The sequence below is a fragment of the Erpetoichthys calabaricus genome, chromosome 3, assembly GCF_900747795.2.
Source record: "Erpetoichthys calabaricus chromosome 3, fErpCal1.3, whole genome shotgun sequence".
In the NCBI taxonomy this organism is placed as follows: domain Eukaryota; kingdom Metazoa; phylum Chordata; class Cladistia; order Polypteriformes; family Polypteridae; genus Erpetoichthys; species Erpetoichthys calabaricus.
Window position 1 is genome coordinate 214,642,543 of NC_041396.2, and position 22,029 is coordinate 214,664,571.

At 37.9% G+C, this 22,029-nt stretch overlaps 1 protein-coding gene across 1 annotated transcript; it reads right to left on the reverse strand.

Annotated features, from left to right (window-relative positions):
* Positions 1-2,427: 2,427 nt before the first annotated feature.
* Positions 2,428-20,261, reverse strand: selenol (selenoprotein L). The gene is made up of 9 exons (XM_051925566.1): positions 20,111-20,261; positions 16,634-16,712; positions 13,603-13,656; positions 13,041-13,086; positions 12,082-12,212; positions 11,240-11,354; positions 8,368-8,490; positions 3,669-3,803; positions 2,428-2,745 (listed from the first exon to the last, which is right to left on the reverse strand). Exons 1-6 carry the CDS (start codon positions 20,217-20,219, stop codon positions 11,282-11,284), a joined length of 492 nt encoding a protein of 163 aa, XP_051781526.1. The 5' UTR covers positions 20,220-20,261; the 3' UTR covers positions 2,428-2,745; positions 3,669-3,803; positions 8,368-8,490; positions 11,240-11,281.
* Between the last annotated feature and the right edge of the window lie 1,768 nt (positions 20,262-22,029).

Here is a 22,029-nt window from a genome sequence, read left to right on the forward strand (position 1 = left end):
ATGGAGCTTGAGAGGTGCTGCAAAAAGGAATGGACGAAACTGGCCAAGGACAGGTGTGCCAAGCTTGTGGCATCATATTCAAAAAGACTTGAGGCTGTAATTGCTGCCAAAGGTGCATCGACAAAGTATTGAGCAAAGGCTGTGAATACTTATGTACATGTGATTTCTCAGGTTTTTTATTTTTAATAAATTTGCAAAAACCTCAAGTAAACTTTTTTCACATTGTCATTATGGGGTGTTGTGTGTAGAATTCTGAGGAAAAAAATGAATTTAATCCATTTTGGAATAAGGCTGTAAAATAACAAAATGTGGAAAAAGTGATGCGCTGTGAATACTTTCCGGACTTGCTGTATATCATTCATAATCTAGCAACACATTTTATGGAGGATGCATATGTTTCTTTCAAAGCACCATATGTGATTACAGCAGGTAGGTAGGTGCCTTGTTTCCAGGTACATACTATAACTGGCAGTTCTGCTTCTCTTGTGCATAGCCACGCTAATCTAGAATTCCGGTCACTTCACTCATTGCTCTGAGACGTGGCTTTTCATCCTTTTCATCTCCTTTGTCCTCTTTTCTTTTCCCCTCCACATCCTTCACAGGCCACATTTGACTTGCTGTGTGACCTTGAGCAAGTCCCTTCACTGCCCCCTTCTCACAGTTAAAATATTTAACAACAATTGTACTGTATCCAAATTGTCCGTGCTAAAGGAGTCTGCCATCCCCAGGTTAAAAAAAAATAGTGCTGTGGTGGGCTGTAACACCCTGGACTCAAATCCTGGCCCAGCCATTGTCTTCCTGTCATGTTCAGGTTGGCGAAGGGTATCCTTCAGGTTTTCTTTTTTTTAGGCCCTGTGATCTTGTGGTTATTAAAACAGACTTTAAACGCTAAGGCTGTGAGTTCAATCCTCACGCCATACCCAAGTCCCTTAACTGTAAACAAAAGAGATGTAAACCACCGCAATATGTCTCTCTAACCGTAAAAGCACTTTGAATTGACTTATACTACAGAGAGGGGTACTCAATTATGGTCCAAAAGTTCCACAGTGGGTGCAGTTTTTTGCTTTAACCAAATGTTTTAAATAGAACCCATTTATTTACTAGTAAAGCAATACGTTTCTTGGGCTTACTTTTAATTAATGTGTTTGTTATGCCACAGAACCCTTAATTGCCTAGTTTAGTTTTAAGCAGCTACAGTTAGGTATTTAATTGTTGCCCATTTTCTTCACCAGCTATCAATAATGAGATGCAAATGACAAAGGAAGCACTAGCTCTCCAGCTAATGTATTTCCATTTAAACCTGTGTATAAGCGTCATGAAGTATCTGTGTTCATACAATGTTTTGAAATAAGTGAATGGAAAGACCAAACAATACAAATATGATCCGGGTTACAAAACATGTGGATAATGTTCTGAGAAAATTAAAAATCTACAATGTGGTAAAGATTTGTCTTAAAAAAATGAAAGCACTAAAAAGCCATGTAATTCAATACCAAGTTTCACTATTTGCTAGGCCTGACTGCTAATTAAGAAACTGGTTGGAATGAAAATCTGCACCTCCTGTGGCCCTCCAGAACTGGAGCTGCTATGGATGGACTTTGTATAAAGTAAAGCTTCCACTCAGGCTCAACAGTCAAAACAAGCTGTTTCTAAAATTTCTACTTTTCAACACCGAGTTAAACCTTTTTGTTTTGCAGATTCATGCTAGCAATGTCTTCCCTCAATGTATTTATAATGTTAACCTTAAATATTCAATTTCTACTGTGCTTTTGTGCAAACGTATGCTTATTCAGAAGTTTATTGTTAAGATAGATAGATAGATAGATAGATAGATAGATAGATAGATAGATAGATATACTTTAGAAGATTGATAATAATGCAGGTAAAAACAGACAATAATTTTGTATAATGTTAAATGTTAACGTTTACACCCCCCCGGGGTGGAATTGAAGAGTCGCATAGTTTGGGGGAGGAACGATCTCCTCAATCTGTCAGTGGAGTAGGACAGTGACAGCAGTCTGTCGCTGAAGCTGCTCCTCTGTCTAGAAATGACACTGTTTAGTGGATGCAATGGATTTTCCGTAATTGATAGGAGCCTGCTCAGCACCCGTCGCTCTGCCACAGATGTCAAACTGTCCAGCTCCATGCCAACAATAGAGCCTGCCTTCCTCACCAGTTTGTCCAGGCGTGAGGCATCCTTCTTCTTAATGCTGCCTCCCCAGCACACCACCACGTAGAAGAGGGCGCTTGCCACAACCGTCTGATAGAACATCTGCAGCATCTTATTGCAGCACCTTATATAACCTTAGCACTACTGCATCGCATTCCCTCATTCCTTAGCCACCCATAAAATGCCCAGAATTTAAACCCATTCACCAATTACAACATTACCTAATCTTTAACATAGGTTTAACAGCACCGCAGTCATTTCAATTCCACTTTACGTTTAATTATACCAACCTATCACTTGATGATACCATTCTTGATAGATTTAAGTGGTAAGAATGTATTCCCAGGCACGTGTACACATCATACAGTACTCTTCATGAGTATGACTTTGAGCACTGTCTTCATTCACACAGGCTGATATTACCACTCTCTGATTACTTCTTACAGATTATTGAGAACATCTTAACAGCAAATGGCTTTCAGGAGGTCTTCAGTAGATGGCCTGTCGGCAGTACTCTGGCTAGGATGAAAATAGATGACTTTGCCTTGCTCATCCAAAACAAAATCACCACCAAACTGAAAGAAATTAAGAAATATCACTGAAATCAACATTTTGTAGTAGTATTGAGTATTCAGGTTTCGTAAAGTGTATAGATGTTCTACTAAAACACAGACTACAAATTCACATTGTTTTACACAAGCAATTGTAACTAACTACAAACAACATTTGAACAGTGCCCCCCCACCCCCAACGCTAATGCTGGGCTTCAGGTTTTACTGCCGCAAATTAGAGTTGTTCCTGTCTAAACAATTTTTGATTATTATTTTTGTTTTTCTTTCTTTGGCCCTTCTCAGGTTGCATTAAAAGAATGCAGTGCAGGATTTTTCTCTCCACAGATAATACTGACAATGTAAGAGTGGATAAGTCAATTTATTCCATTGAACATTTTGCAAACGTTTGTGTGCTTGCTAAAAGGGCCCTGGCTAAACTGTTTGATCTTTTTTTAAATTCATTTTGCAGAATTGCCACAAGTTGGTTTGCATATAGACAAGCAACCAAATATCAGACATACTGGTGTGTCATCCTTTTAAGTTACTCTCTTTTTAAAAGCTATTTTATGAAAAATAATATAGCGTTAAAGAAATAGAAATTGACTCACCACAATCCTACGTATTAAAACACATGTAAATAATGCATGTATTTGTACATGTTATATTTTAGATTAATGTGTTCTGAGCACAGATACATATTCAGGAATTAATCTTTAGTTTAACAGACACCATTTACAGAGTTCACTTTCGTAAGGTGCTTTACACAGTAAAAGATGGGTACATTTCAAAGTAAACCCCCTACTTTTAAGAAAAGCAAGTAGTTCAAATAAGTGAAAACAGTATGTGATTTTAATGAAACCTGGCACCTAATGCAACCATACAGGACATGTTTCTTATGGTAAAAGTTGGCACCTAAAACTTCATCCTGGATTCATCGGCCAGATTACCTGGTAGATGTCATCTTGAATCCCAAGAGGAGTGTGGGGGAATGGACGCCCTGAAGCTTTGTACTCGGCATACAGGAACAAACTACTGAAAGACCACACCTTTGTCAATCGCTTCAATCCAAAAGTGTGATAAATCTGAAACCAGAACATGAAGAGAAAAGAAATCAACAGATAGTATGGTGTAGTAACTACAGTAAGGCAGTGGACCATAAACTGCTAGGTTGCTGGTTCAGTTGCTGCCTTAATGTGTGACCATGTGGCCTGTCTATATTCAGTTTTAATGAATCCCGATTTTTTAAAATCTTCTTGGATGAAGGTATCACCTAAGTATACAATAACAACAAAGATTTTACATTAGTTGTTGCACTGAAATATGGTGGAAACAGTTCTATTTTGGACCTTGTTTCAGACTTTTCAAAACATCTTTACTTTGATCTCATTTCAGACTTTTCAAAGATGTACAACATCCATCCATCCTAACCCACTTATCCAGAGCAGGATTGCGGGGACGCTGGAGACTATCCCAGCAAGCAATGGGCACAGGGCACACACAATCCCTAGGTAGGGTATCAGTCCATCTCAGATACACCGCATTAAATACTGAATATAAACATTCAACCCATTCATTTCTATGCACCAAAACACATGACAGTGTTACACACATTACTATATTTTATATCTTAAAATTTAAAATCTCAGAATTTGTAGATTTAGATAAATGTTATTGCTTTAAGCACATGCTTATTTCAAAAGGCACCGTTTATTGAGTAAACCATCATGAAGTGTGTGTTACACAGCAATCAAGTAAACGCAGGAAAGCAGTTTATCCCAGAAATACTTGGCAACACAAAGGAAACTATGCCAGTCTGACCCAGAACACTTTCACAAACGCACAAAAATCACATGCACAGGAACAATTAAGAGTCATCGATTAACACATACTTTGTGGGAAGAACAGGACATACAGTACTGTGCAAAAGTTTTAGGCAGGTGTGAAAAAATGCTGTAAACAAAGAATGCTTTCAGAAATATAAATAATGATTGTTTATTGTTATCAATTTACAAAATGCAAAGTGAGCGAACAAAAGAAAAATCTAAATCAAATCAATATTTGGTGTTACTACCTTTTGCCTTCAAACCAGCATCAATTCTTATAGGTACACTTGCACAAAGTCCGGGATTTTGTAGGATTCTAGTCAGGTATATGATCAACCAACCGGCAATGTTGAGGATCATAGACGCAGTGGTCAGCCAAGGAAACTTAGTGCAGCAGATGAAAGACACATCAAGTTTATTACCCTTCGAAATCGGAAGATGTCCAGCAGTGCCATCAGCTCAGAACTGGCAGAAACCAGTGGGACCCAGGTACACCCATCTACTGTCCGGAGAAGTCTGGCCAGAACTGGTCTTCATAGAAGAGTTGCAGCCAAAAAGCCTACCTCTGACGTGGAAACAAGGCCAAGCGACTCAAGTATGCACGAAAACATAGGAACTGGGGTTCAGAAAAATGGCAGCAGGTGCTCTGGACTGATGAGTCAAAATTTGAAATATTTGGCTGTAGCAGAAGGCAGTTTGTTTGTCGAAGGGCTGGAGAACGGTACAATGAGTGTCTGCAGGCAACAGTGAAGCATGGTGGAGGTTCCTTGAACGTTTGGGGCTGCATTTCTGCAAATGGAGTTGGAGATTTGGTCAGGATTAATGGTGTTCTCAATGCTGAGAAATACAGGCAGATACTTATCCATCATGCAATACCATCAGGGAGGTGTATGATTGGCCCCAAATTTATTCTGCAGCAGGACAACGACCCCAAACATACAGCCAAAGTCATTAAGAACTATCTTCAGCGTAAAGAAGAACAAGAAGTCCTGGAAGTGATGGTATGGCCCCCACAGAGTCCTGATCTCAACATCATCGAGTGTGTCTGGGATTACATGAAGAGACAGAAGGATGTGAGGAAGCCTACATCCACAGAAGATCTGTGGTTAGTTCTCCAAGATGTTTGGAAAAAACCTACCAGCCGAGTTCCTTCAAAAACTGTGCAAGTGTACCTAGAAGAATTGATGCTGTTTTGAAGGCAAAGGGTGGTCACACCAAATATTGATTTGATTTAGATTTCTCTTTTGTTCATTCACTGCATTTTGTTGATTGATGAAAATAAATGATTAACACTTCCATTTCTGAAAGCATTCTTTGTTTACAGCATTTTTCACACCTGCCTAAAACTTTTGCACAGTACTGTATACATGAGAAAAACATACAAACTTTCTATTAGTGACAGGGCCACAGCCAGAAATCAAATGCTGGCACCTCCAGTTTTGAGGTCTGCTCTGTCATTCTGCCCTAATCTGAATCTCGCTCTCTGCCTGTTAACAGGTGAATGTTTTCCAAATGTAACCTAAAATCTAGACTGAACGTGGTTGTTTGCCATTGCTTCTTTAAAATGCCCATTATTTTTAACAAATCAATAAATACTAATATTTTTCTAATCCTAGTAGTGTATATAATAGGAGGATGGACCATTTGAACACACTTGGTTCATCTGAGGAGTTGTCTTATAGTGCAACTTAAAACATTTGATACTGTTAGGAAAATGTGGCAACTAAATAAAGAAGACCTCTGGGTAATATTTGATCTGTGCCCATAATGCCTAGTAAACCTAATGTTTTAATTAAATGTAAGAATGTATTAAAGGAGCAGAAATTCTTTCAATTTCAAATTGCCACTTTTTATAATGTCTACGAGTGAAAAATATTTAATGGGTTATAGAGAGGTGACTCTCTCTAGCTATGTTATATGCATCCATTACTTGCTATTATCATAAAAAAGAAAAAGTGGGAGTGAAACTGTTGAAGTGGACACATTGTATTCCCTAACACAATGGTGTAAACACACTTAAGATTGCACAGTTAAAGGAGGAAACTGCAGCTGGGGTTTAATTTAATAAAAATGATAAATTGGTAGCAGTGTGAATTTTATATATGTATAGTATAAACCTGCAAAGTGTTGTCTTCACCTAGCCCAAGGAGAACTGGGCGTCAATTTACAGTATACATCCAACTCCAGTAAATGAAATGGTACCAGTTTAGTAAAAATCCCCTCCTTCCTTGTAGCACAAATGACATGGCGCTTACTGAAGGGGAAGCAATTTCCTCCAACTAGCCAAAAATGCAGGTCAAGGCCTAGCACTGCTTAAGATAAAAAAAAATGGTGCCCACGTCCAAGTTTATTTGAAGTTTTATATGTTCTATGAAAAAATATATAGATTTTTTTCACAGCAATAGACTGGGCCTTCATCCAGGGTTGAATGCCACCATTTACTCAATGCTGACAGGATAGCAGACCCTAAACTGAATTAAGTGAGTCACAAATGGGACGGCTTTTTGATTATGTTACATATACATTGGTGCTAAAAACTCTGTGAATTTACATTTTTTACATTTCTGTATAAATACGACCTAAAATATCATCATTTCTTCATATAATTAATGAAAACAGGTAGGTCGATGAAACAAATATCACACAGAATATTAAACTTTTTCAATCATTTTTTCAACAAAATGATCCAACATTATATGTCTTTGTGAGCCCATTCTGTAACTGTCGTGACCCCACTGACCTGCTTAATCTAACTCAAGGTTGTGGGGGCCAGAGCCAATCTTGGTAGCATCAAGTGCCAGGACTTTGCATGGCCCACTCATGCACACATCGCACTCATCTGAGCTAATTCAAAATCATCAATTAACATAACAGACATATCTGATATGTAGTAGGAATGCTGGTGTACTTTAAAAAAAAAAAAAAAAAACACATTTGGACACTAAAAGAATATGCAGAGTCCACAACAACTGGTTGTGCATTGAAACATAGGAGGCTGAATTTGTGAGATAGCAGTGCTAACCACTCTACAACTTGACTCTGTAACAGCAAACCTGAAATGCTGGAATTATGCCCAGTGACCATCTAAATATCCATTACTGATTACAGTCAATCTAATTCAGGGTTAGTGGGTGTGACAGACTATATTGGAAGTGTTAAAGGGCAAGTTAGGACTCAATATCAGCTGCATTGCTATCCAGGTCCTGCCTTGCTATTCATTCAGCGCCAGTTTGGAGTCAATTAACGTCACCTGCATACCCCCAAAGTCACAGCCTGGGCTGGGATTTACACTCAGTAGTCTGGAGCTGTGAGGCCACAGCTGGAATGGATGCCAGGGCAAGCTGAGTAGGAGAAGCTGCAGCCAGTTTGGTACACATGGCCCACTTTCCATGTACTGACTTTTACCATACAGTCTCCATATTGCACATTCATGCTATAACAGGGCACAACTATAGCAATACGCAGCTTCATTGGAATGCTCTTTTCATGTTTTACTGACAAATAAGTACTGCTGAATCCAAATTATGATGTTAACTTCAAGAATGATAAAAGTACATTTATCAGTTGAATTACTAAGTACAGTACTTTACTTTGAAGAGTACTAACAAAGCATAATCAGAAAATAATGACAATATGGTGCAGTGATTTTTAAACCACAAAGCCGCTGGTTCAGTTTTCAGCAGTGACTCACAGCGTGACCCTGGGCATGTCACTTAACTTGCTCGTATCCAAATATAAAGAAAGAAAAGTATATCAACAATTGCAATGTGTCCTGATCCTCGAGATCACTTATGCAATAAAAACAATAACAAGTGCTACAAACCTTTCTATCTTCATCGAGCAGCATTTCATATTTACAAGACGTCTCCTGAAGCCAGTACAGTGCTCCCTCCTGACAGCCAAATGAAATTACGACAACACGCAGAGGTACAGCATTCAAAAGGTTCTACAAGAAAAATATAGATAGCATGTATATGTGTGTGTGTATCTTTATTTTATATGTATATTATATATTTGTTTATATTATGTATTTATATAAATACACACACACACAGTGTATTCACTACTTTCATATTCTGTTATTTCATAACCCTGTGTTAAAATCATTGAGATTATTTTTTCCCTCATCAAAGAACATTTATTCCTCCAGAAAGGGAAAGAGAAATCAACATTTTAGAATATTTTACAAGTGTATTAAAAATTATAAACTTAAATATCATATTGAAGCAAACACTCAGATTATTTGCTGTGACACTTGAAATTTGGCTCAGGTGCATCCTAGTCTATTTATCATCACTGAGATGTTTCAAAATCTGGTTCGGAGGCCACCTGTGGTCAACTGTAATATTTGCACATGATTAAGAAAGGCACATACCTGTCTCTATAAGGTCCCAAAGGGTCAATGTGTATCAGAGAGAAAAAAAAGGTCACAAGCTCAAAGGAACTATATGCAGAACTTAGAGATAGGATTATGTTGAGGCACAGATCTGGTAAAAATTTCAAAAAATGTCTGCTACATTGAAGGTTCCCAAGAACACAGTAGCTTATTTAATTAATTATTCATTCATTCATTCTAATTAAGTAATTCTTTACATTTATACTGTATAGCACTTTTCTCACTACTCAAAGCAGTTTACATAGAGAGAGTGGGTAGAAAAATTCAACCACCATCAATTTCTTTGAAGATGCTTGGAACAAACAATACTCTTCATATAGTTGACCACTCTCACAAGCTGAGAAGAAGCCTGGTAAGAAAGATAATCAAGAACCTTGCTAGCTGAGTTCCTTTGTGGATATGGGAGAAAATCCCACAAAGACCATCATCACTACAACACTCCAGGCAGACTGGCCAAAGGGGAACTGCTCCTTAGTAAAGGACACATGAAATCCCAGTTGTTTTTCACTGCCAGGGATGGGGAGACTAGGCGCAGTTGAGGGAAAGCTGGATGGACCAAAGTACAGACATTTCCTTAATAAGCACCTGCTCCAGAGCATTCTGGACCTCAGAATGGGCCGAAGGTTCACTTTTTCATTGGACGATGACCCTAAGTGCAAAGCAAAGACAACACAGAAGTTGGCTTGGGGACAATTCTGTGAATGTCTGTCAATGGTCCAGGACTTGAACCCATTTGAACATCTCTACAGAGACCTGAAAGTAGCTGTCCACTGACAGTCTGCATTCAACCTAACAAAACTTGGCAGTCTCAACACAGAAGGCAGAAATTCCCCAAATCTGTGTACTGTACGTAGTTTGTTGCAAACCCAACAAGATTCTGGGCTGTAATCACTGCCAAAGAGGCGGAGTATGCAAAGGGTCTGAATACTTGTGTCAATATGATATATCAGTTTTTCATTTATATTAAATTTGAAAAAAATTCTGTTTTCACTTTGCTAGTCTGGGGAGTGTTGCTTGATGAGAGAAAAAAATTAATTCTAATCATTTTGGTATAAGGCTGCAAGACAAAAAAAAATGAAAAATAAAAATTAAGGGGTCTGAATACTTTCTGAGAAAACTGTTTATATGCATAAATCAGGCAAGTTGCTCACTCTCAGAAACATGTCTTCAGATTCTGTTGTGGCTGACAGGTATAGCAGCAAGACACAACCTGGAACTCAAGGTGTGGCTCTATAGTATAGTATACTGTTTTTTATTATGAAAAGTGTTATACATTATTAAATACTATGTTATAAAATCATAATATAAGCTGTCCCTGGTCATATTAATTAAATTATTATATAAAACCCACTTACATTCTGTGACGACCAAAAAAAGATAAGTCTGTTGTAAAATATAAATCCCTATACCATATTTTCATCTCTGCTACAATATACATTTTTTTTTTCCACAGAATGCCTTTCAGAGAGCAGATCACTTCAAGGTATTTTATGCCTTGGAAACAACAAGAAATATAAAAAAAAGCCTTATATAAAACTTTTTTATTTTAATTTTAATAATTTTAATATAATAATATTATTTTATTATTTTAATATAATTTTAATTTTCATATACAGTATCTATATAAGAAAAAACTAGGGGGGGATTACAGACTCTTTTGTCCAAAATACGCAAGGTGATTGTCTGCTATTGTGTTACTTTTAAAAACTGCCATTAGCATCCCAAACTGTTAGATGGCAGCATCCCTGGGGACAGGTACACCCATGGACAACTGCAGGGTATGGTGGGGGTTTTAGTACTGTAGAGCAAACCTGTGGGGCTCCCTGGGTGCCACTTGGGGGTGCTATCTTGGGCTATGCTCTGTGGTCTTTGGGACTTCCAACTGATCTGGAAGTGCTTCCATCGGGCTATGCCCTGGCACCAGAAGTATTCCCATGTCCAAAATAAAAGGAACCGCCTGCCACATCCAGATGAGTCAGAGTCGGGAGAAGGGAGGACAAAGCTCACATAGATATATGGAGGTAAGGAAAAGACGAAGATAGATATTGTGTGTGCATTGGAAGACCATTGTTAAGAATTTGTGTAAATAAATTACTTATTTTGACCCTAAGACTTCTGTTTATGTGGTGGTGTCTGATGTTTGGGAAGCGGCAGCAACCTCTACTGTCCACTCTTGATAATTTCAAATGGTGATTTACAAAAAAAGTGAAAAGGAAGTAACTTCACAGACACTATAAGGTCCTTGTCTATTTCACAGAATAATTAATGCTGTCCTAAAATCAGTTTAAATATCTCAAACCTGGTTCCTTTCAAGCTCTGCTATGTGATCACGTCAAGGCAGTCAAGCAAAATGCCTCAGTAAGACCAGCAGTGTCTTCGTGCCTCTTCTAAAGTAACTGCTCAGTTTTAGGTGTCTAAAAAAAGAAAAAGAATAAAAGGTGGTGAGACCCACTGAAACATGTCTCTTCACTGTGCACAATTTCAAAAAGAAACAGCATAACGACTACAAGATCAGCCTCTTCCTCGCTGATGCAATGATAGGTACTGTTAGTCTTACAATAGCTGTTGTCAGTTTTGTTGTGATTGTTCTAGTCCTGTCTTGTTAAATGCTGGTCACTCCAACAGAAGATGTGTTACCATATACTGTAGTTCTGATGTTGTCCTATAAGTCCTGTGATTATAATTTCTTCTGCTTAGCCCTGTTTGTCAGTTTATTTTATTTCTGCTTTTAAAACTATTTGGGCTCCAATAAACTAAACTTATACTGTATTGACCATAGATTTTAAGACACATGCATTATTGTCATTTATAGTCATATCATATTTACTTTTTTTGTATAGTACATTCTGCATAACAAAAGCATTGAAACTTTTAACAACATACCAAAGAGGAAAAAATAATGTTTGCTTGAAAATATTTTTTACTGGCATGCTGGCTCACATACTAATCTACTTTGCTGTATATCTGTACTGTCTATATAAAGAATGTTTTCTGTTAATGTCGTTTTTTGAGGGATTCCAAAGCAATGCTTTATTATTTAATACCAGAGTTATTTGCCAAACTATAATCTCAAAAAGTAGGTTTGCTTTTTTAAACGACAACAAAAAACCTTTCTGTTATTACGTGATAAGCTTCACTTACTCGTTTGTTCTAGCATCTTTAAGCTGTAAATCTCGAGGAACATATCCTCCCAGCCGTACCATGGGGACACTAGGCGTATCACAGAGATTTAAGGATGAATCCAAATGCTGTAAAAACTCATCCCAATCCACCTGAGATAAGAAAACATTTACTGTGTTTACTGTTAAAATAATCTTGGTGTTGTTTTGTCTCATTTAAAGACGGTTATATTAATGACAATGATGGGATTTGGCTTCATTATGCTAGAAACACAGAGATGTTATCCCCTGTACAGCTGCTGTCCTAATAACCTAAGGCATTCTAGGATGAGGTGTACATGTTAAAACCTTATTTTATTTCTTTAAAGTTTAGGCTTCCTAATAAGGCAAAATATTATTCATTCATTAAACTACAGTGTAATACAAAATAACTGCTGGTGGTTTGATTCTCTACTACTGAAATTAGGTTAAATTCCCTCAAAGTGCAGGTGGTCATGGTGGTTCAGTACTTAGCATTGCAGTCCAACAACTGCAGCTTCCAGGACTCAGATTCTGCTGTCTGTGTGTTCCATGTCTGGGAAGGTTTTTCTCTTGACATTCCAGCTTTCTTCTTCAAAGATGTTACTGTTAGATTAACTGGTGATTCCCAACTGGCCATATGCGTGAGGATGTGAATGTGTGTGTGGCAAGGCCCTATGATTGACTGTCATCCTGTTCAGTGTTGTACTCTACTTTATGCCCAATGATGCAGAGATAGCCTACCCACTCACCAGAACTAATAAATTGATGTATATAAAGTAAATGATGTGCCATTGTACATTTAGCCTTTGTTGTCTTTTTCTCTGCTAAACCTGACTGAAAATTCAATGACTTTATTAAGTAAAGCTCTCTGGATTTCTCCTGGTATGGCTATAATAATTTTCCTTATTGGTATTTTTTGCTTTGGATGTTAAAAAAAAGCAAAATTTCAAAACAACTTACCTCAAGTTGCAGTAATTCTTCAACATGATCACGCACATCTTCATCTCTAACCCCCACCAAAAAAAGAAAATTAGGGTCACTTGAAAGTCAGAATTTAACTATTGCATTCATGGGCCCAGCAGAGCAAGCTATCCTGAAAGGTACCAACTCTTCACTGGAAATTCACAATCACGGCACCATTCATTCTGACAGCATATATTTTGACAGTGAAAAGAACATAAAAGATTCTTGGTGAAATCCTATTAAAAAAAGTACATTAAAATGTGCGGCTTTTGTACTATATGCATAACTGTAAGTGTTCAATAATTAAAAATCCATGACCCAAAATAATAATACTAACTAAAATTCTGGAATACACCCAAATACACAAGGATATTTCCAATGTTTTCATTTTACATGATCAATTGATTGAAACTATATACTTTGTTACTTTCTAAGCATGTATCCACAGCTGGAATTTAAAAAATGTAGTAGTAGTTCTAGTTGTATTGTCACATGTATGGCATATAGTGAAATTCTTACTTGCATGTTGGTCAATGTAAACACACGAGAAAAATCTTACTGAAAAAAATATTCCCACAATTTTTCAGCATCACTTCTTTTTTTCACTGACAAGCTAAAATAAAAATGACACAAAGGAGAGAAGACAGTTACTGAAACTGCAAACATAAATTCCATCAGTACAATTAGTGGTTGGTAGGTAGGTAGGTAGGTAGGTAGGTAGGTAGGTAGGTAGATAGATAGATAGATAGATAGATAGATAGATAGATAGATAGATAGATAGATAGATAGATAGATAGATAGATAGATAGATAGATAGATAGATAGATAGATAGATAGATAGATAGATAGATCTTTATTGTCATTGTCACTTTTACAAAGGAACAACGAAATTGAAGGTAACCAGAAGGCTCTCTTTTGGCATTTCGTCTCAACCAGTATAATGTCAGTGATGGTGAATCTCATCAAGTGGAGTGCATTTATTACAAATAATAAAACACACAAAGAAGGGAGAGCAGCTGCAATAGGTTATGGAATTGCCTCATAGACCTTGCATCCTGGGCTCAAATCCTGAGCCTGGGTATTGCCTGTATGAGATTTGTATACTTTTCCAATGCCTATAGAATGTCTCTTATGGCTACTAAATGGGTAAACTACACACTCTAAACTTACAGTACCTTCTTATTTCATTTTAATTTGCTTTTTCTTTGCTAGGAACTATTTCTTGACATCTCGCAGAGCACTTTGAGTGACATCCATTTTATGAAAATGTGCTATAGAAATAAATGTAGCTGTACCTGTGAATTTCAGTAAACAGACTCCATGCTTACTGGATGGTTAAAACACTGTACTCGATTGTATACAGCATCTTTATAAAGTGAATCCCAATCCAATGTGCAAAATGAGAGGACTATTGCTTTCATGTATATCTTACAATATTTAAAATCCATAGCCGGACCCATTCATGCACACCAGGAGAATTTAGAAATGACAGTCAAGGAGGAGTGAAAACAAAATGCCTCTTAAGGCTAGTAAAGGAAAACAAGCACACTCCTGCACCTCATAGAGTGGCCTTTAACTAGTGTATAAGTTAAAATCGTTCATGTACTAGACTACTGTACAATGGATAGAATAGTACTGCATCTGCTTGTGGGATTAAGTATAACAGGTGTAGTGTGGTGGCAAAAGATTAGGTGCTAAAACCTAAGGTTGAACTCTGGTTAAATTCCCCACATCTTTATTATATAACTATACACAATATTTTTTTAGCAGTTGTAACAAAGTGTGATCATGTGGCCCTTGACGTGTCCACAGCCCAGAGACAAAGGACATGAAAAACCTTAATTAAGGAAACTAGTCTTTAAATGAAACAGACACTAATTTGTCAACGTTAAGCACCAGCCAAGTCCCCAATACTACTAAATACTGCCAAACATTTGCTTTTAATAATCCACATCACTAATGAATTACGTGCTCTATATTCATAATATTACCAGCAATAGTTTCACAGTGTCTTCTACTGTACTGAAATCCTCTTGTAGCACATGCATACAGAAGGTATGTTAACAAGATATAAAGAAATAACTATAGTAACTGTTACAAATTAAACAGCATGTCCAAACAGAATGTTTGACTGGGAAAACAAAAACAAACATCAGTTTTTTCGATCAGTTTTCTTAAATATTTTTAGTAATGTTCTGTCTACACCTCACAGTTGTAGTGTGCGATCACCACTGATAGAAGTTTTTACTTTTCAAGAATTGGTAATTAAATATTTCTTAGACAGGGAGGTACGGTGGCGCAGTGGTAGCGCTGCTGTCTCACAGTTAGGAGACCTGGGTTCGCTTCCCGGGTCCTCCCTGCGTGGAGTTTGCATGTTCTCCCCGTGTCTGCGTGGATTTCCTCCAGGCGCTCCGGTTTCCTCCCACAGTACAAAGACATGCAGGTTAGGTGGACTGGCGATTTTAAATTGGCCCTAGTGTGTGCTTGGTGTGTGGGTGCGTGTCCTGCAGTGGGTTGGCACCCTGCCCGGGCTTGGTTCCTGCCTTGTGCCCTGTGTTGGCTGGGATTGGCTCGAGCAGACCCCCGTGACCCTGTGTTCGGATTCAGCGGGTTGGAAAATGGATGGATGGATATTTCTTAGACACTATTCCCTACAAGGGTGATCGGATGTGATTCAAGCAGGGTGGCACAGCAGTAAAGTGTTTAGCATTCACACATCTAAGTTCCTGGGTTTCAATCTTGTGGCCAGTTACTGTCTTTGTGAATGTGTCTGTCTGCATGGGTTCTTCTCTGGGTAGTCTGCTTTTTCTCCCACATTCCAAAGACATGCAGTGATTCTAAATTTCTGTGTAAGCAGGCTGAGTCCCTCACATAACCCAGGTTAGATGGTGCCTAGCTAAGTTATGTCACTTTATCCTATATCTACAATAAAATATAGCAAACTGTGACTGCTGTTGCTGGTATCATTAACCACCAACAGCTCAAGAACACTGGATGTAATTGTTAACTTCAATACAGCAGCAGTACATCATTTCAAATGGGGTGATGATGTCTCTTAAAAATGATAATACCACAAATATGCAACAAATAGACAAGCAGGCTTGATTTCTACATAGTACAAACATTTAAATGACTTTTCAGAAACTGAACAAATGTATTACAACCTGAACACAACTTACAAAAAGTGAAATGCTCACATCTAAGACTAGAATTACTACTTACTATAGTGAAATAAAATTCGAAATGATCTATTAAATCTTAACAATGTCTGCTACAAACTTGTAGTTTATTATTACCTGTATATCAAAAAATTCACCCAAGGAGCAAAGCTATACAAATAAAGATGAATTTGAGGCCTCTGTGGCTCTGTACAAGCAAAGGCCCACGAAGTCTCCAAGGTCTCCACAAGTGTCTGATACCTCAAAGTATTCAGTCTACATAATTAGACTGAACATTTCCGGCTTTCACACAGTATATATATTACATGTCTTTAATTCCAAACACAAGGAATGTACAGAATTGAAATCTATTAATTTCTATAAAATGTTGGTGCTTTAATGACATTAACATGGGACGTACATATACAATACCTTGTAAGAAAGTTTGCACCGGCATCAGTAAATCCAAACAAAATGTTAAGATTGTTTAAAGCAAAATCTTTCAACAAACCTAAAAAAGAAAAAGAATGTAGAGTAAGACAAAAAAAGGTCATTTAGAAGACCAGTTCTAATTTAAATCATGATTTCACTATTTCCTAACAGGGAACACAGTTGTTAGCGTTACTACTGCTTTACATTTAAGTAGAGCTTTAAGGTCAAAGGAATTTCTCATAAGATTTTATTTAAGATCTTGTTATGTCCTGTGGCCTGGATCTGCTTGATGTCTGCACATTCTCCCTGTGCTTGCATAGGTATTGTATAAAATCTCCAACTTCCTTGCATATTTCTAGAAAATCAACAAATGGATGGAAGGATATTGTTCTGACAATTCATAAGCCTCTGAAAAGGGTGAACACATTTTTATTCTTCTTATGCTGCAAGAAGTCATGCAAAGAAAAGTGGGTGCTAGAAACTCAGAAACCGGAACTATGAATGCCTTTGTTTGAAGTATAGATATCTAACCTAAATACTATATGCCATAGCTTTAAAGCACTTGCTATAAAAACTCAATGGAAACTATAAACACTGCATTTTTTCCATGTTATTTACACAATTCAAGTACACACATTTTCGAACAATTTTAGTTGAAGGCAATGTCCTTAAAAACTGCTATAGGCACATACTTTATTTACTTTGTGATACTGACTATTGTTTACACAAAATCTCTACTTGCTGTGAACAAAGAAACACATAAGTATATTCCTCAGAAAAAAATAATGCCATGAATTTTTGATAAAGGGCGGCACGGTGGTGCAGTGGGTAGCGCTGCTGCCTCGCAGTTGGGAGACCTGGGGACCTGGGTTCACTTCCCGGGTCCTCCCTGCGTGGAGTTTGCATGTTCTCCCCGTGTCTGCATGGGTTTCCTCCGGGCGTTCCGGTTTCCTCCCACAGTCCAAAGACATGCAGGTTAGGTGGATTGGCGATTCTAAATTGGCCCTAGTGTGTGCTTGGTGTGTGGGTGTGTTTGTGTGTGTCCTGCGGTGGGTTGGCACCCTGCCCAGGATTGGTTCCTGCCTTGTGCCCTGTGTTGGCTGGGATTGGCTCCAGCAGACCCCCGTGACCCTGTGTTCGGATTCAGCGGGTTGGAAAATGGATGGATGGATTTCTGATAAAATGTAATTACTTTCTTTTCATTTTACTGTCATGAATGACACTCAGAAAAAAACATGTCTTCTGAAATCAGAACCTTAGCCGCTTCAGAGTAAATTTGGTAAGTTTTCAGGATCTTGTTAAACACTTGCTCTTTTGCTCCATAGACTGGTATTGTAAGCTGCTGGAGTAGCCTTTTATCTAAAAAACAAGGCTTGAGTTAACACATGTTTCTAGGGCAAATGTGTTTCAATTGTGAACAAATACCTGATTTAGAAACTACTGAACTTATCCTATAATTATATACTTTTAATACATCATTATAAGTTAAAGATTTAGTGACCCTAAAATGGAATAAGCTAGATCACAAAATGTTAAGTGGATGGATAGTAGTAAGTTTATTTTCATTCACACAATAGTGGAAGCCATTCAAGAAAGAATCTCATTTTACGGTTTATGCATGACAATAAATGAACCGCATCTCATTTTATTTTCTTAACCACTTTCCTGGTGGGAGTCACAGAGCAAATTAAATGAATTATATGGCAGGACTTTTACCAAAACTCTAGTCAAAAACCACAGTTACTCAAAGTTTCTAGGAGGTGGGCAGTCCCAAAAGCCTTCTAATCGAGTAAAACTCACTCACTATTATTTTCTAACATAACATGATTCTCATTTAACTGAATGTGTTCTCAAGAATATCAAAGGTGAGAGGGACAGAAAAGTGATATTGGTGATATAGCAGCATTTTCGTGAATATCACATTATTAAACATGCCAAAAAGATTTGTTTTCACATACTTGGTAAAACTGTAAAGAATGAATGCATTTGTTAACATATGATCTTACTCGGAAGTCTATTTCAATACCATTGAATCGTTCAAAATTATTCATTTTATAAAACATTTGGGAAACTTCATTCACACCCTCAATTGCAAAAGGAAGCCCAACTGATGTCACGTTTCCTCGTAGTTACAGTGAACTGTCTCTCTCGAGCTATTTTTTGTTAAAGCATCCATCCATTATCCAACCCTCTTCCTAACTACAGGGTCACGGGGGTCTGCTGGATCCAATCACGGGGCACAAGGCAGGAAACAAACCCCGGGCAGGGTGCCAGCCCACCGCAGGGCACGTACACACACGGGACCATTTAGGATCGCCAATGCAGCTAACCTGCATGTCTTTGGACTGTGGGAGGAAACCCACGCAGACACGGAGGGTACATGCAAACTCCATGCAAGGAGGACCCGGGAAGCGAACCCAGGTCTCATAACTGCGAGGCAGCGCGCCACCCTTTGTTAAAGCATTCAGTCAGGAAAAAATAAAAACTTATTCCTACCAATTTTTCAACTGTGGTATAATCTGGAAGGCACAAAAGGATTTAAAATGCGCTTAAAACTAGCGCGGCTGACTACTGTTTACATGTTAACTGCAAACGTTATTACGATACAACGCTCCGTAACACACTGTCAATAACGTCACATTAAACAGTGTAAGTGTTAAAACTGTTGTGCTAATAAAGTTTTGAATTTACGAGAAAGACTTCACTTCCCAAGTCAACGTTATTATAAAGTACCCGGATGGCAGGCACCGCTGACAGGGCAGCAACGCGACCGGCTTGATGTTTCACAGATAGTGTCGTGGAGATACTTAAAGACTACAGTTACAATAGATAGATACTTTATTAATCCCAAGGGAAAATTCACATACTCCAGCAGCAGCTACTGATACAAAAAACAATATTAAATTAAAGATTGATAACAATGCAGGAAAAAACAGACAATAACTTTGTATAATGTTAACGTTTACCCCCCTAGGGGTGGAATTGAAGAGTCGCATAGATTGGGGGAGGAACGATCAATACACGCACAGTGTGACTATAAAGTGCTAACTTTTCAGAAAACAGTTGTTTGACAATCACGGAATTTTAACATTTTAGTACGTGTTTCTTGCATCTTACATGTTAAGTACTAAGCAGCAGGTGTTCGATAAAAAAATACAAAAGCAATACAGCAACGAAATCGGCAGATTGAAGTGTTCATCCTTGCCCCCTGACTTCTGCCCATTTACACAAATATAAACGTCACTTGCAAATAGTAATGAACACTCGGTACCTTCCCGATTATATATGTCAACGTAATCGTGTGTAGTAAAACTGTCGGTTAACGTGCTACAGTCACCGAAGTTACAACTAAATTTAAAATAACAACAGAGCAGACACGCGTTCACATGTAATGAATAGTCGGCTTCAACGGTATGTTGCCTTGCAAAGTCCATGAATTAAAACAAATTTTGATTTTCCTTGTACTTGTTCACGTACCACGCCTGCTTTCTTCATTTACACTTTGTAACAATTCGCGTCCACGAGAAACCAGGTGAGTTAACGCTTGTAGAAGTTGTAGTTTCTGCAACTCTTCTACTTCCGCCATGATTTTCTCCAGCGTTATGGCAGCACCACCTATTGTCCACCCGGACGTTTTGCACAGCGATTCTGGTTTAGCCGGCTTTTTAGTCTTTTGTTTGTTGCGATTGTAATTTAGATAATGAGAACTTTTTTAATGTTTACACGATAACATACCATTCAGGCCAACATAGCTGGCCAGTCCTGTTCACTTAACTCTTCCAACATAATGACATGATATCCGGCGCCGCCGTGAGTGGCAGCCTTTTCAGCAGCTCCGTGTATGACTGTATATGTATGTGTACTTTTCTACTTTTATTTTTCTCTTTTTATTTATTGATCACTCCTACCACTTTATTTTATGTGGATTCCTTCCCTGGACACACTTACTTTTACAACGTGGGCATGGATTTTTACACGCCGAGACTTTGTGAATTTCCCATTGGGATTAATAAAGTATCTATCTATCTATCTATCTATCTATCTATCTATCTATCTATCTATCTATCTATCTATCTATCTATCTATAACATCAAGTCCAGTTTTGACGGATCCTAAAGTTCTGTCTTCCACACTACTTGGTAACCTATTCCGTGCATCTGTGGTTCTCTGTGTGAAGAAAAACTTCCTAATGTTTGTGTGAAATTTACCTGTAATAAGTTTCCAACTGTGTCCCGGCGTACTTCTTGAACTCATTTTAAAGTTTCCACTGTACTAATTTCTTCATAATCTTTAGACAAGATTTCATCAGACAAGGTTATACCCCCAAAACAACAGACACTCAGATAAGAAGAGCTACTGCCATACCCAGAGACAACCTTCTGCAATATAAAAACAAAGACGACAAGAACTGCATCCCCCTTGTTGTCACCTACAATCCACATCATGAAGCACTTTTAAAAATTATAAAAGAACTTCAGCCAAAACAATGACACAACTCTGAAAAATGTATTCCCTGAACCTACCCTCCTGGCATACAGACAACCACTAAACCTGCAACTAATTGTCCGAAGCTCCCTAAGTGAACCAACAGAAAATGGCAAATCGTACTCACATTTATAATACAGATTGTGTACTTATACCACCCAGCCGACTAGAACATTGCATAAAGGGATCATTTTCCTGCAGATCATCTAATGTAGTCTACCTAATTCTCTGCATGAAATGTCCTAACACTGCACTCTATGTGGGAGAAACTGAACAAACACTCCGCCATAGAATGAATTTCCACAGGTTCCACATTAAACGTGGCAACACAGATGTTCCTGTAGCGGCCCACTTCAACAGTCATGGACACTGTGAGAGGGACTTTAAAGTCACAGTGCTTATGGGCAACTTCAGAACACAGCAAGAGAGAAAAGAATGGGAAGTTAAACTCATGCTAAAATTCAATACATTACAACATGGTTTAAATAAAGACAAGTATGGCCAGGTATGAGGATTGTTTGCATCTCTCGGACTGACACAGACAACCTGACTACAGATCCACATTGTATGGAAAAACTCATCAGAAACTTCAAAAGACTTTGTTGGACAGTTATCTTATCCAAAGATCTTGACCATACACTGTTCTTCTCTTTTGCTAAATGAATCTTAGCCTGCAGAGGTTTATTAATTTATTACATTTAAGATGTCTCACTTAAAGATTTACCAATGTTGTTACTTGTCCTAGTGTGTATATAAACACAGGGAACTCCAGTTTCTGTATTACATCTTGCCGGAATAAGGGGCCCGAGTTGCCACAAAAGCTTGCGTATTGCAATCTTTTTAGTTAGCCAATAAAAGGTGTCATTTTGCTTGACTTCTCACTACCTTCATAATTTTAAACACTTTAATCA